This window comes from Thunnus maccoyii, chromosome 20 (genome assembly GCF_910596095.1).
Source record: "Thunnus maccoyii chromosome 20, fThuMac1.1, whole genome shotgun sequence".
Taxonomy (NCBI): domain Eukaryota; kingdom Metazoa; phylum Chordata; class Actinopteri; order Scombriformes; family Scombridae; genus Thunnus; species Thunnus maccoyii.
Window position 1 is genome coordinate 4,595,806 of NC_056552.1, and position 13,053 is coordinate 4,608,858.

Here is a 13,053-nt window from a genome sequence, read left to right on the forward strand (position 1 = left end):
AGTGAAATCATTAGAAATATAATCATATACCAGTATTAAAGCGGTCATAAAGTGTGTTTTTTTTTAAAAATATTTCTGATATAATAAGTGTGTGATAAGGAGCAGGAGGGTTTCTTGTAGAAACAGTGTCTTCGCAAAGCTCACACCTCTTTGTTTATGAAGGCAGATGGACTGAAGGCTGCTGAGAGCAGACAGGTTGCATTTCACCGCTCCGCTCCGCGCCTCACCGCGCCTCGCCGCGCCGCTCCGCAGCGCCCCGCTCCGGCCTGCCGCTGCACTGCGACCAGAAGCTCTGTGCGCCCGGTGAGCGACTGCCGCTGAAGAGACAACACCGCTGTCTGCACTCAGGTAAGAAACCCCGACATATTTCTTTTATTTGACCGATCCAATATACGTGCAATCGCACCAAAACATCCCGACGAGCGTCCGACACGCGAACCAAACGCTGCGTCGTAATTCTCCATCGGCATTCGTCTTGTCACTTAATATTTTTTGCATGAGGTGGGAGAGGTTGGGCCTCTGTGCGTTACACGTATAGAAATATTATGCACATGAATGAAAGGCGTTTTCGTGCATCATATGGCGACACAGATCCTCCTGCAGCAGCTTATTTCACACGTTTTAGGGTTTTCAAATCAGACTTTAATCGCGTGCGCCCTTCATCTTCATCGATCCTCTTCTTACAATAAACACTGAAACGTGTTTTTGTTGCAGCCGTCATCGCTCCGACACTGGAGGAGCAGTCACCTCCCTACAAACACGGCATATTGCATGTTTTCTGCTCATTCCTAGTAAAAAAAAAAAAAAAATGTCTCCATCATCCTCCGGAGCAGGTCCTGGTTTCGCTTCAGCCACACTGATATCGTCCTTGCGCGCTATAACAAGACTAATCCGCCAGAATATTTAGCCTATAATCTCATTATTAAAGGATCCCACGAGGACAATAATGTAATGTTATATCTGTAATGTTTCCTCCTGATTATGAGCTGTGGACACCTCTTTCCTTTGTCGTCTGATTTGAGCGCAGTGTGTGTCGGTGTGTGTGTGAGTGTGCGTGTGTTTGTGTGAATTTGTGTCTTTTTTCCCTCCGTTATTCTGGATCTTTCGTTTCTTTCTTGCATCTGAAGGCCTGAAGGGGTTTCCTGCATAGCTGTGCGTGTCTCACAAATGGATTCCTTTATTGTATAATGTGATATTCTACATCCAATCCGATGCATAATCAAGCCCCTTGTGTATTGCATTCATTAACGCGCCTCTCTGCTGCGTTTTCATATCCGCACATTATTTAGAGAGCAGATAGGGAATCCGAATGATGCGGCGCTTGTGCGCAAATGCCAAGCCCATTTTTCATTTTTCCAACAGTGGAGACAGTCCGCACAGCAGCGCAGCGTCTCCACTGTCACATACACAGCCTGAGCAGTGAACCAGACTGCTTATCTGACACATATGGGCTCTTCAGTAATCCGCCCAGGGTCAGTGGACAGGATCTGATCCACAGAAGGTGCATGGAAGCCTTTCAAACCTCTTTCACTCACCCAAATGAAAACAATAGGGCTTCATTTGATGTTTGCATGCCCGTGATAATACCTGTGCTCTGATGGACTGGATGGATTTGCTGGAATAAGGATCCCTTGTCCTCTTTCTTTGCCTCGGACACACCTCTCTGCAGCCTCTCGGGGAAGATCCTGTTTCTTGTTACATTGATGTCTGCGACAAGAGGGCATGTTGTAGTCTGTAAACCACAGCTGGAAGCCATTTAAGCAGCCGGATGATGAGCTGTAAGGAGTGAAAGACATCTCAGTGTCATTTAAATCATGTTTTGATACATGCAGACAGCTTTCTGCAAGTTTCTGCAGCCGCTGGCATGAGCTGTTAGCTGGAGAAATGTGCACACAGTGAGGTCTCTGGGTTGCACGTCTGCTCCACCCTCACAAAGAATTGCTGAACATGTAGTTCACTTTTTCAAATCTATTTTAATACACATGGCACCTGAGTTGTTTCTCCTGTCCATGAGTGTTGTATTAAAGGATCATTGTGAAAGATTTAGGAGGATCTATCGGCAGAAATGGAATATAATATTCACAAGTATGTTTTAATTAGTGTAAAATCACCTGAAACTAAGAGTCGTTGTGTTTTTGTTGCCTTAGAATGAGCCCTTTATATTTACATATGGGGCGGGTCCGCTTCCATGTAGCCCGCCATGTTGCTCTGCCATGTTTCTACAGTAGCCCTGAACGGACAAACCAAACACTGGCTCTAGAAAAGGCCTGTCACGTTTTTCACGGCCACTGTGGGTTCTCCTACACGCTTGATAGCGGAGGGGGAGGGGAAGGGGTGTTCTCACTACTAGATGTCCCTAAATCTTACAGACTGGTCCTTTAAAGGGACTCCAGTGATTTAGAAGTGTACTTTCATAAAGTTGAGGGACTCACCACGAGATTAAAAAAAGAACGGTCAAAATCGAAGCAGCAGATTCAAACATATTAGCCTAATGGATGATGGAAACTATCATTAGTTCTCATTAGTGGCTCTAATCTGCATAAAATCTGTACAAAACCTCTTGTAGCTGTGTTAAAGCAGCACTTCAGGGATTTAGTTTTGCACTCAGGAGTTGTGAAAGACAAATTTAAAAAACAGAACGATTGAAATCAAAGCAGTTTCCAGTAAAGTAACTCAACAGCATCTTTCAACAAGCGCTCCTTCCCTCTGAGGAGCAGGAAACACTCGTCTCCCTCAGACTCCTCGCATCCATTTGTATGCAAGCCCGAGAGTTAAACGAGTTGACCCCGATGACATCACTATGACATCACCAGGGTTATTTTCTCAAACTTACTTGTCTTAATTCACAGAAGACATTATATAACAGTAGTGCTCCACATAATGAATAAACTGATCTTCATCATGTGTAAAATCTGAGAAGTGTCAGTTTAAATCTGAAGGGATCCTTTAATTTTTAAATTGGAACTACAAGTTATTTTTTTTGTCGTCTGCTTTTATGATTTTCATTTTCCAGGATTTAATTTCCAATATCTCTCTGGTCGGACATTAAATGTTTCTCATTTTCTTGATTTTCTTGGTTTTTTGAACTGAGAAAACACCAGGGACGATGATGTACAGAGGTTCAGTCATTTACAATCATATTAGAATGTTTTTAATTAACCAAAACATCCTGCATTCAAACCACAGACAGTTATAATATAGTCATATCCTCAGAGATGCAGATTGAAACAGTCACTCTTCTTAATTTGGCTGCTGACTTTATTGAGTCATCATCGTCAGTGACATGGCCTCAGGCACCAGCGTTATGAAATGAATCCGCACTCAAGTGCTTCGTTCTGCAGAGACTGACAGGCTGTTGCCTCCCGCAGGCTTCGGTCCAAAGGTGACGGCATCAGGAGCTTGAGGAGCTTATGTTGGCAAAAACAAACAACATCACTTAATTTGTTTCTCTGCAGTCGAGCTTTTATTTCCAGTTTACTGTATACAACTCAGATATCTGCTGGAGAGCTGGAACAATTAGTTAATTAGTTGATTAGTTGAATGGCTGAAGATTAATTGGCAAGTATTTTGATAACTGATGAATCATTTTAGTTGTTTTTCAAGCAAAAATACAAATATTCTCTGGTTCCAGCTTCTCAAATATGAGGATTTGCAGTGTCTTTTGGCTAAAAAACGCAATTAGAAGATGTCAGTTTCAGTTTTGGATAATTGTGACAGACATTTTTCACTATTTTCTTTTACCTTCTTTCTTTTACATCTCACATGTTATAGACAAAATGATTAACAAAGGAAATAATCAACCGATTAATCGATAATGAAAGTAATGTTAGATGCAGCATTCTGTTTCTTCTGTTCTGACCTTTTCAGATAATCAAACATCAATTCTTTTAACTGCATATTATTTAAAATTAAACTTTTAAGCCATTTTTTTTTTTTGTAAATTGATTCTCAGGCTCATCCTGTTGTAGGTGTGTCATAAGAAAAAAAAAAGAAAAGATAAACCTGATAGAGTTTTAATATTTAAGAAGCTGTTCAGACGTCTTTCTGTCTGCTCGTTAAGAGAAGAAGAAATGCCACAGCGGGATTTAAACTGCATTCTTGTACGCGGTTAATTGGCACCATGCTGGTGGAGGACTTTGGCTCATTACATCCGTAGATAAGTGTGTGCGTGCGTGTGTGTGTGTGTGTGTGTGTGCGTGCTGGCAGATCAGATCTTGTAGCTCTGGGTTTTGTGTACATATTGAAACACGTAGCAGCTGGAGTATCTGAGGTCTATTGCACGCTGCGTCATGACAACACAAGAAGAATATTTCCAATTCCATACTGACAGATTGTCGTCTTTCTTTCCTCTCTGCAAACTGGAACCAGAAGTCAAGCATTGATAACGTAACAAACATCTTGTTTTAAGAGGCTGAGATGTCTTTAAGCTGAAAGGAGGATGTATGGAAAGGTAGCAGGGTGTGGTTTACATCCTGGAGGTATGAAAACAAAGGTGGAAAAGCTACTAAACGTGCAGGTTTGTAGCTGCTGAGAAGGAAAAGGCCGGTCCTGCAAGATATCCCCCCCCCCCCAGCAGCTCCACCTTCACTTCAGCCCCTCCACTGCAGGCCCACATTAGAAAGGTAGAGTCAGTCTGTGGCTGCCAGAGGCGGGGAGGCTGGGCGAGAAACGCAGAGAGAGGGAATGATGAGGAAAGTAGGTCAGAGATACAGAAGCAATCAAGCATGAGAGCAGCATCCTCGTCTCTTAGCTCAGCTACAAGCAGCGCTGGTGAGCAGGCAGGCTCATACTCAGCATCCAGACGAGCCCCCTTTGTTTTTTTGGTTAAATCGGCTTTAGCGCTGACATGATTAGCCGATGATTGACACAAAATTAGTTTGAGATTTTAAGTCTTTTATTGAACAGAAATGTAAAAGATGCTTCCAGATTCTGAGATGTGAGGATTTGCTGTTTTTCTCTGTTTTTTTTTATCATCATAAATGGAATCTCTCTTTGTGTTTTTTTTTGGGGGGGGGGGTCAGACAAAACAAGCATCTCCAAGATGTCCCCCTCAGGCACGCTGCTCTACTTTTTCGACATTTTGTAGATTAACCCTTTAACATCCACCTGACTGAAGACATCGTGTTTTTAAGGTTTCAGTCGTCTGATGTGTATTAGTGTTTAATCAATTAATGGCTGCAAACAACAATAATTATTTTCATTGCCAGTGAATCTGCAGATTCTTGTTTTGTTTATAAAATGTCATAAAATAGTGAAAAGTACACATCACGAGTGACTAAATCCCAAGGTGATGTCATCAAACTGCCTGTTTTGTTTGGCCAACAGAACAAAATACTAAAGATATCTAGTTTACTGTCAAATAAGACGAAGAAAAGCATCAAATCATCACATTTGAGAAACTGGAACCAATTAATTTTTAGGGTTTTTTGATTATTAAAACAGTTGCTGATTAATTTTCTGCAGATCAATGTATCCAGTAACTGAGTGGTAATTTTATTTTGATAATCAATTAATCATTTAAATTACTTGCTAAGCAAAAATGGTAAAAATATCACTGGTTCCAGCTTCTTAAATTTAAGTATTTCCTGATTTTCTTCATCTTATATGGTAATAATCTTAATATTTTGGGGTTTTAGTCTGAGAAAACTAGTTTTGAATAAGTCACCTCACACACTGAGAGCTTCTGTTGGCATTTTTCACTGTTTTCTGACATTTTGTAAACTAAACACTCAGATAATCGTCAGATTTAAGTCATTGTTAGTTGAAGCTCTTCTGTTCTATTTGAAAATGACCACAATAACCAAACTACATGAGTCAATTAATCTATTCAAAGGAGAGATCAGTTGAGAGAGTATGCCGATATTCATTGAGGTGAGCAGAGAAAGACCCTCTTTGTAAGCGTGGGACTGTATGAAGATCAGAGAAAGGACTGGATCCCCCAGAGTCTTGACGCTAGGTGGTGATGATGATGGAGGTAAAACTATCAGATTGAATCTTCTGAGACATCCTGAAGGTCGTGCTGGTGACGGGGAGGTGGTGGGTTGCTGATGATGATATTTAAAGAACAGTAAGATACACGAGTGTCACTGGTCGGATATGCTGATGGGATTTTGATGGAAGAAATGAGCAGAGATTCCCTCAAAGACAAAACATGAAAGAGCAGATCTTCCTCACTGAATTTTTTGCCAGTGCTTCATTTAACACGTCTTTCAAATTAAATGACAGAAAACAGTGTTTGTAGTTGAGCTTTAGAGCCATAAAAAATAATAATCATAATGTAAAACAAGCAAAAATGAAAGTGTTCCTCTGACCTGACGCTGCTATGGTTACAGTCTGGTTATGTTTAGGCATAAACAAAGGTTGGTTATAGTTATAAAAACAACAGTTGTGGTTACAAAAACCATGTTGAGAAACAAACAAGCAGTCTCTTGTGTCAGAGTCTGATGTTTTGTTGACCTTCTCAACCACCCTGAACTCCCTCTGTTGCATCAACATCACACAACTTCCTCCTTCGCTCTCAACCAGAGTCCTCATTACTACGACCGCTGACAGGCTTCGTGCCCTTGAACATAAACATGTCGTTTTGGGACATTTACTGAGAGGATAGTCTTGTCTTCATCACACTTTTTATTTACGGTCTTACTAACAGTCCATGATAGTTCTACATAACGCTAGCATCCTGCAGGCACACTGTGTGTTGTAAAATGCTAAACAAATAGTCAAATATTATTGTTAATCAATAGATAATCAACAGATTAATAGATAAAATCTGTAATTGTTTTAAAGCAATACTTGTACAGTTTAGTATTGCACTCAAAATTGAAGCAGAAGAAGCCGAGACATCCTGACTTTTAGTCCCTATTATGCAAAAATCACTGGATCCTACATTTCCCATAATGCAACTCAGTAGCATCTGTTCATTAGATCCACCCTGTCTACTGTCTCTGCCCTCATCTTTCCAACTCTTAATCTCCCATTGTAATCCAATCTAACTACATAATTTGATAGTCTCCGAGTCTAAGCCGAGCCTGATGACATCACTATGACATCATCGGGGTTCTCAGATTATCCCGCTGCTCCCTTCTGAAACAGGTGTTTACTTGTAAAATCTGGTTCCCTTATGAGAACATTTATTTCCAAATTCTTTGTCGCCTCTTTGATGCATCTCACGTTGTATTTAATGTCAGGAAACACACACACACAGTCCGAGGTGGCGTCATCGCTACGCGCTCGGCCCTCCTGGCGCTGTGTCAACACGGTTGTTGACCGTACTCCTTGCAGAGCCATCTGAGTGGTTTGCTCGGGCGCCGGGGCCTGTGCCAAGATTACATTTTCACACGCCCCTGAGAGGAACAAGCTGCATCAGCAGACCTTTTGGGCCTTTTCCCCCTCATGAAGCTGCGACAAAGACGGCTGTCATGTTCTCTTTCTGCAGCAGGTGAAATGTGTGTGTTTGTTTTTGTCCTAAAGCAAATCATCATGAGGCCTCAAAGCAGTGAGTGACAAACTGGTGTGTTGATGAAAATAAAAAGAGTAGACAGCTCTGAGAGGCTAAATTCCATGCAAGGAATGAAAAAGGTTTATTTTTCTGCAGTGCACAAGTATTTTGCATCTTTTATACAAGCGTCAGAGAAACTTAACTATGATCCGGACTATTTAATTCCCTCTGTACATATAATTATCAGCTGATGGATCCAACTCTTATCAGTCTTGAGTTTGTTTGCTCTCCAACTGTCGGAGCTGCCGGATGCAGAGTGAACGGCCTCTCAGAGGGATTGTCTTCGTTGGCAAGGGTGCAGCTTTCTTGTTGTTTGGATTCTGTCATGTGTAATGCCACAATGGGAGTTTTGTCTGGGAACTGTGTGTGTGTGTGTGTGTGTGTGTGTGTGTGTGTGTGTGTGTGTGTGTGTGTGTGTGTGTGTGTGAGGACGCTATTCATGAGAATTTCTATGGGACACACAAATGTCACTCTGCCATTTATAATATATCAGGACCTCCACTATTTTTTAATGCATTTTAACCTGTTTTAAAAGATAAGGTTGGTGTTATTCTATATTTTTCTTATTATCAACAAATCCCACAAAAAAAACAAACAAAAAATAATCTCTGTGCGTCTCCCTTTATGACCTCCCTGCCCCGTCTGTGACTCTCAGCCTTGCTGGGTTGCAGACCTCTGAACTGTCGCCCACATCTCCGATTTTTCCAGCGCTGGTGGCTGTTTTCCACTGTTTGGAAAACCGACTGAGCCAATCAGAGCTTTGTGGGCAGGATTAAGACATGGGGACGTCATGTTCCTGTGGCAGAGCCAGAAAAATTGGCAGGAAAATTACGACAATCGTGGATGAGATCGATGCAGCCGTACAGGTTGTTGTGAGTCAGCTTACAGAAATAACAACTCTAAAATCAGCATATTGCTGCAGCTCACCGGACAAACGTTAACTGCTACTAACAACCTCGACTTCTGTATCGAATGAAAATGCTAGTTTAGATTATGTCACTTGCAACTAATCGATTAGCAAACGTGCTAACATGAAGACAGTGAAACAAAATGGTAATTTAGTCTGATTATGAGGCTACGAAAGGCACAAATATCAAGTTTCATTTTTACAAAAGCTTCAGTAATTTCCTAAAACAGTTTGGTTCTGTAGTTTGTAGCAAATGTTAGTAAAAGAGGAGGAAATAGTACATTTGTTAGGGACTATTTTCAGCGGTGGATGAATCCACATTTGGTGTTTTAATGATTGATTCAGACTAAACTAGAGTGTGTGTGTTCATGGTAATAAAGGAACATGTCACCACCTGCAGCATTTATGTGTTTTTTAATAGTTTTTGGACAAAAATTGAGCTTTTATGACACAGAGGAATATGAATATCAGGCTTTTGATAGAGAATATTTGTTAGAGGGATCAATTTATTGTTTGTTTTGTCTTTTCATGGGATTTGTTGATATTAATATAAATACAGAATAGCATCAGACTCGAGCTTTATGTGTCTGTGAGGAGCATTTCGAATCCTCTTTGTGGTTTTTTTTAATGAGTTTTTTTTTTTTTTAGCTTTGATCTGGTTGCTGCTTTGTCTCATTCATGCCGGTTTTTTTTGTTGTTTTTTTTTGCCGAGTGTGGAATGTTGTTTAACCATCAAGGTCAGAAGATATGAAGCTACACAGAAGGGAAGGTCACATAGCTGAGCCTGGTGAGCCTTTTAGAGGAGGTTTTTATAGGTTGGAGTAACCACGGCAACAGTTTAGGCATTGCCGCCTGTAAAGAAACAGTTGCATCACTGGATTGCTGCGTATGGAAAAGCCTAAATAGGACACACATTTATGAGACTTGCATTTAATGAACGTTTCATATTTTAAATGCTTTGTATTCTGTAGGTCTAAACTATCTCTGCAGGCTTTAAGCAGAAGCTCTGAGAGATTAAACTGAGTTTATGTGCCAAACTGGGCATGAGGGTAAAAATAAAGATCCAATTCTGGCAAATCTGCATCACGATACAAACACGGTAAGAGCAGTTTGGATGCAGAGACTGATAATGCCATAAGCTCTCTGCTCTGGCTCAGTTTATGTGTGTTTTTTTTAATGTGTCTGATAGAGAGAGTGATTGTGTGAGAAGGCAGTGAAAAAAAAAAAAACATGATTCGAACTGAAAACTGCTGATGTAACCAGAGGCTTGGGTTTAATCTGATATGTAATCCTCTTTTTATGAGATTTGACACAATTCACATCTCGCTGGTTGAGGGAGCGTGTCAGGGCTGTGAAGGGTTATTTCCTGTGGAACAGAACTCACTATTAGCGTATTTATTATTTATTTTATGTGCAGTTCTCGCTGTGAAATACGGCGCCACATGAACCAAGTTCTGAAATTCTGGTTCTGTTAAGCGAGAGTGACTGAATCAGTTGAGAAGTGGTCCAGTGGTTGTTTAGGAAGTGCAACTTATCACAGCGGGGACAGCGTGCACATGAGCATGAGGGACTATTTTTGTCTGTGAGGCTGTAACATGAAGCTCCGACCCCACGTCAGGATGTATAAATAACCAGTTTTCACAGACAGAGTGTCTGTTTACATTTTGTGGTGACAGACTGGATTTTGCACGCCGGAAGACAAAAGTGTCCATGAAGTACGGCATCATTATATATTTAATCCTTTTAGTTTGTCATGCAGTGTGTTTGAAAGCCATCATGTGACCCGTCCTGGACGTCCTGTCCTGATCTTCGTTTATTGAACTTGCTTTTGGGGTTGTGCTCTGTTGTAGCCTGACCTGCGACCGGCAATGGACTACACGAACAACGCCTCCAACAGCTACAGCTCTGGAGACACCATGAGCTCCTCCTTAGCCAACATGACCATCAACGAGCAGCACCACCAGGAGAACGGAGTCCAGATGGGACACAGAAGCCCCGGAGATGCCAAAATGAAAGGTCAGACATGAGAGAGAAAGACACGAGCAACACAGAGAAGCTGTGAACAGTGAACACGCCAGATATAGAATAAAATGACATAATTTCTCCTGACATTATTTATATTATCTTCTTATCATTACATCATAGAGACGTGTGGTCAGCTCTGATGTCCAGAAATTTACCAGACACTTGGATAAAACCACTATTTCTCAGTCTGCAGCGAGCTGTTCATGTTCATGTTTGCTGCAAAAAATTAAAATCTCAGAAGTAATAGTTTAGTTTCCAAACATTAAACATGCAGTGTTGGACCAGTGTACAGTTTCCATGGCTACAACAGGTTTATTAACTTATTTAGATTCTCTTAATTAAACTCTGCAATAAAAATGTCTGCCTATGTTGAGATAAACAAAGGTTAATAGATCAGTTGCTTGAATGTTTATTAAGCACCCATGAAAATAAGTAATAAGTAAAATATAATTATACTCTGCAACATAAACTGGATTAGATTACAAATTGCATTTATTTTTATTATTTATATATCTAGACAATATGTTTGAAGCCATTCTAACAATATTATTAAAGACATTTTTCAGTAGACATACAGTAAATCACAGTATGGTGAATGTCTGCAGAATCAAACTGATGCTCAAAGCCATAAATATACATAACCAGACACCAAACTCTTCATATCTGTGCTTTTGTTAGTTGTTGTGGCCATTTGTCATCAATCAAAATAAAAACTGGAACAAACTTAGAATCAAAGCGTCACTGATGCACTATGGGAGATGTGATGTATGCACGCAAAAGGAGTCCACTGTCTAAACAATGTTCTCAGGTTTTCTGGAGGTTTATGTGTCAGTGTAACCAGAGATCTTGGCTCCCGCTGCGTCTCTCACTCTGGTAAAAGAGAAACATGGATCCTCCCAGGTGCTGCTGGTCCAATACCTGCCTGCATATATATATACACTCACATCGGTACTTAATATACAAAATACAACAAAATACTAGTAAACTTAAACTAAACATGATAAACAAAGCAAATAATTCAGCTAAGTAAATAACTAGCAAAAGAAAATACTATTGAAATGAGTCTAAATGGACAAACATCAAGAGTTATCATGTAGTATTAATAATACAACAGCAAAAAAACAATTAACAGCTCCTGCATTATGGTTAATTACAACTCGCTTGTAATCATTCATCATTACAGCAGAAATTTGTAGAATTAGAACATGATAAGATCAAATCTTAGAGGTATGAATCTGCAGAAATGCAATCTTTCCTGTTTGATACAGTTTTTTTTATTTCTATACATCATTTTATTATCAATTAGCTTAAAGTCCAGATGAAACGGCATTTCAAGAGCATCTAACTTCTGTGTTGTGACACACGTCAGACACGTCAGGACAGACAGGAGGGACGTAACGTTGGGAGGAAGTTGATTTGAACATTGAAAGGTGTCGTAATGAATCTCAAGTCTGTGCTGCTGAAAGCTGAGGATTGATTGATGGGTGGATGTCAAGCCTACATAAGCACACGTCACATTTTGTTTTACAGGAAGAAACATGATTGGATTTTGATATAAGAATACAAAGAAATCTTTTTTTTGGTATATGTTTTTAAATAGGTGCACAATATGATTTTAAAGGGTTAAACAGGCATTTTTCATTTCATCTCAACTTTAATATTATTATATATTCTTCACTTTTTAATCATCTGACCCAGCTGACTTGTAGGTGAAGTTAGGAGGTCAAAGATCAACCTGAATGTAAAGGCTTCATGTTAGAGGAGCATTTCTATTTCCATGTGTTTCCTAAAAGTCGCTGTTGTGTGTTTAGAGTCGGGGCAGAGGCCGTGTGTTTCAACCGGGGAGTTTCAACTGTGCTTTGTTTTAATCCCTCTTTACATAATGGATACAAGACATGCTCGACCGGCCCTGAGAGGCAGAGACTGCAGCTGCGTTGTAATCCCGGCATCTGGGTCAGACCCCTCAGAACGAGTCCTGTCTCCACGCTCGCTGCCGATTCAGCTAAACAATCAGGCTTTTAACGACACGCACACACACAACGTCAACTTCTTAAAGAGAGGCAGACTGTTATTAATGTGAAAAAAAAGCATATAAATGGCGACGGAGGAGCCGCTGTGTTTGTAAAAATAAATAATTGCAGCCCCGGATCGCTCAGCTTGTAGCCGATAGTCACTTTCAGATTGTGTTTTTCTCCTCCTGATCCCAATCAACCATTATGGCCAATTAGTACGTAGCCTAGCCTTCCCCAGTTTACAGCCCTCACTAGTGCTTTCGTTCTTCCCGTTTCCATATCCCATCGCCTCATGCACGAGCAGGAAGCAGCACTCAGAGTCAGGTCCATCTGCAGAGGTAAACAGCACATTTATCAACGGGGAAACACATAGTGAGTATCTCAACGACCTGTTTGAGTAGGAGACGTAGACCAGTAGAAAAAGTATTTGTAGTGTTAAAGTTAGTTGTGTGGTTAGTTTAGAGACAGTGTAGAGCAGTCATTGTGTTTTATATGGATGGTTTAAAGTGGTTTAAATGGTTTAAACTAATTAGGAATTAACTTATCATTTGATTTTATCATTTAAGTGCTGATGAGGGTTCGTCATTTTCTGTAAGAATCGTAGATTTAAC

At 40.4% G+C, this 13,053-nt stretch overlaps 1 protein-coding gene across 3 annotated transcripts in view; it reads left to right on the forward strand.

Moving 5' to 3' along the window:
- Positions 1-259: 259 nt before the first annotated feature.
- mapta (microtubule-associated protein tau a) overlaps positions 260-13,053 on the forward strand; it is a 34,895-nt gene continuing 22,101 nt past the window's right edge. Inside the window, exons 1-3 of one of the 3 annotated variants that reach the window (XM_042397177.1) lie at positions 8,249-8,370; positions 10,082-10,120; positions 10,256-10,421. In XM_042397177.1, coding sequence (XP_042253111.1) covers positions 8,278-8,370; positions 10,082-10,120; positions 10,256-10,421 — 298 coding nt within the window. In that variant the 5' untranslated portion in view covers positions 8,249-8,277. Of the gene's footprint in view, positions 349-8,248; positions 8,371-10,081; positions 10,121-10,255; positions 10,422-12,065; positions 12,781-13,053 lie in introns of those variants that run through there. The other 2 variants (XM_042397175.1, XM_042397176.1) reach the window with 2 other exon arrangements.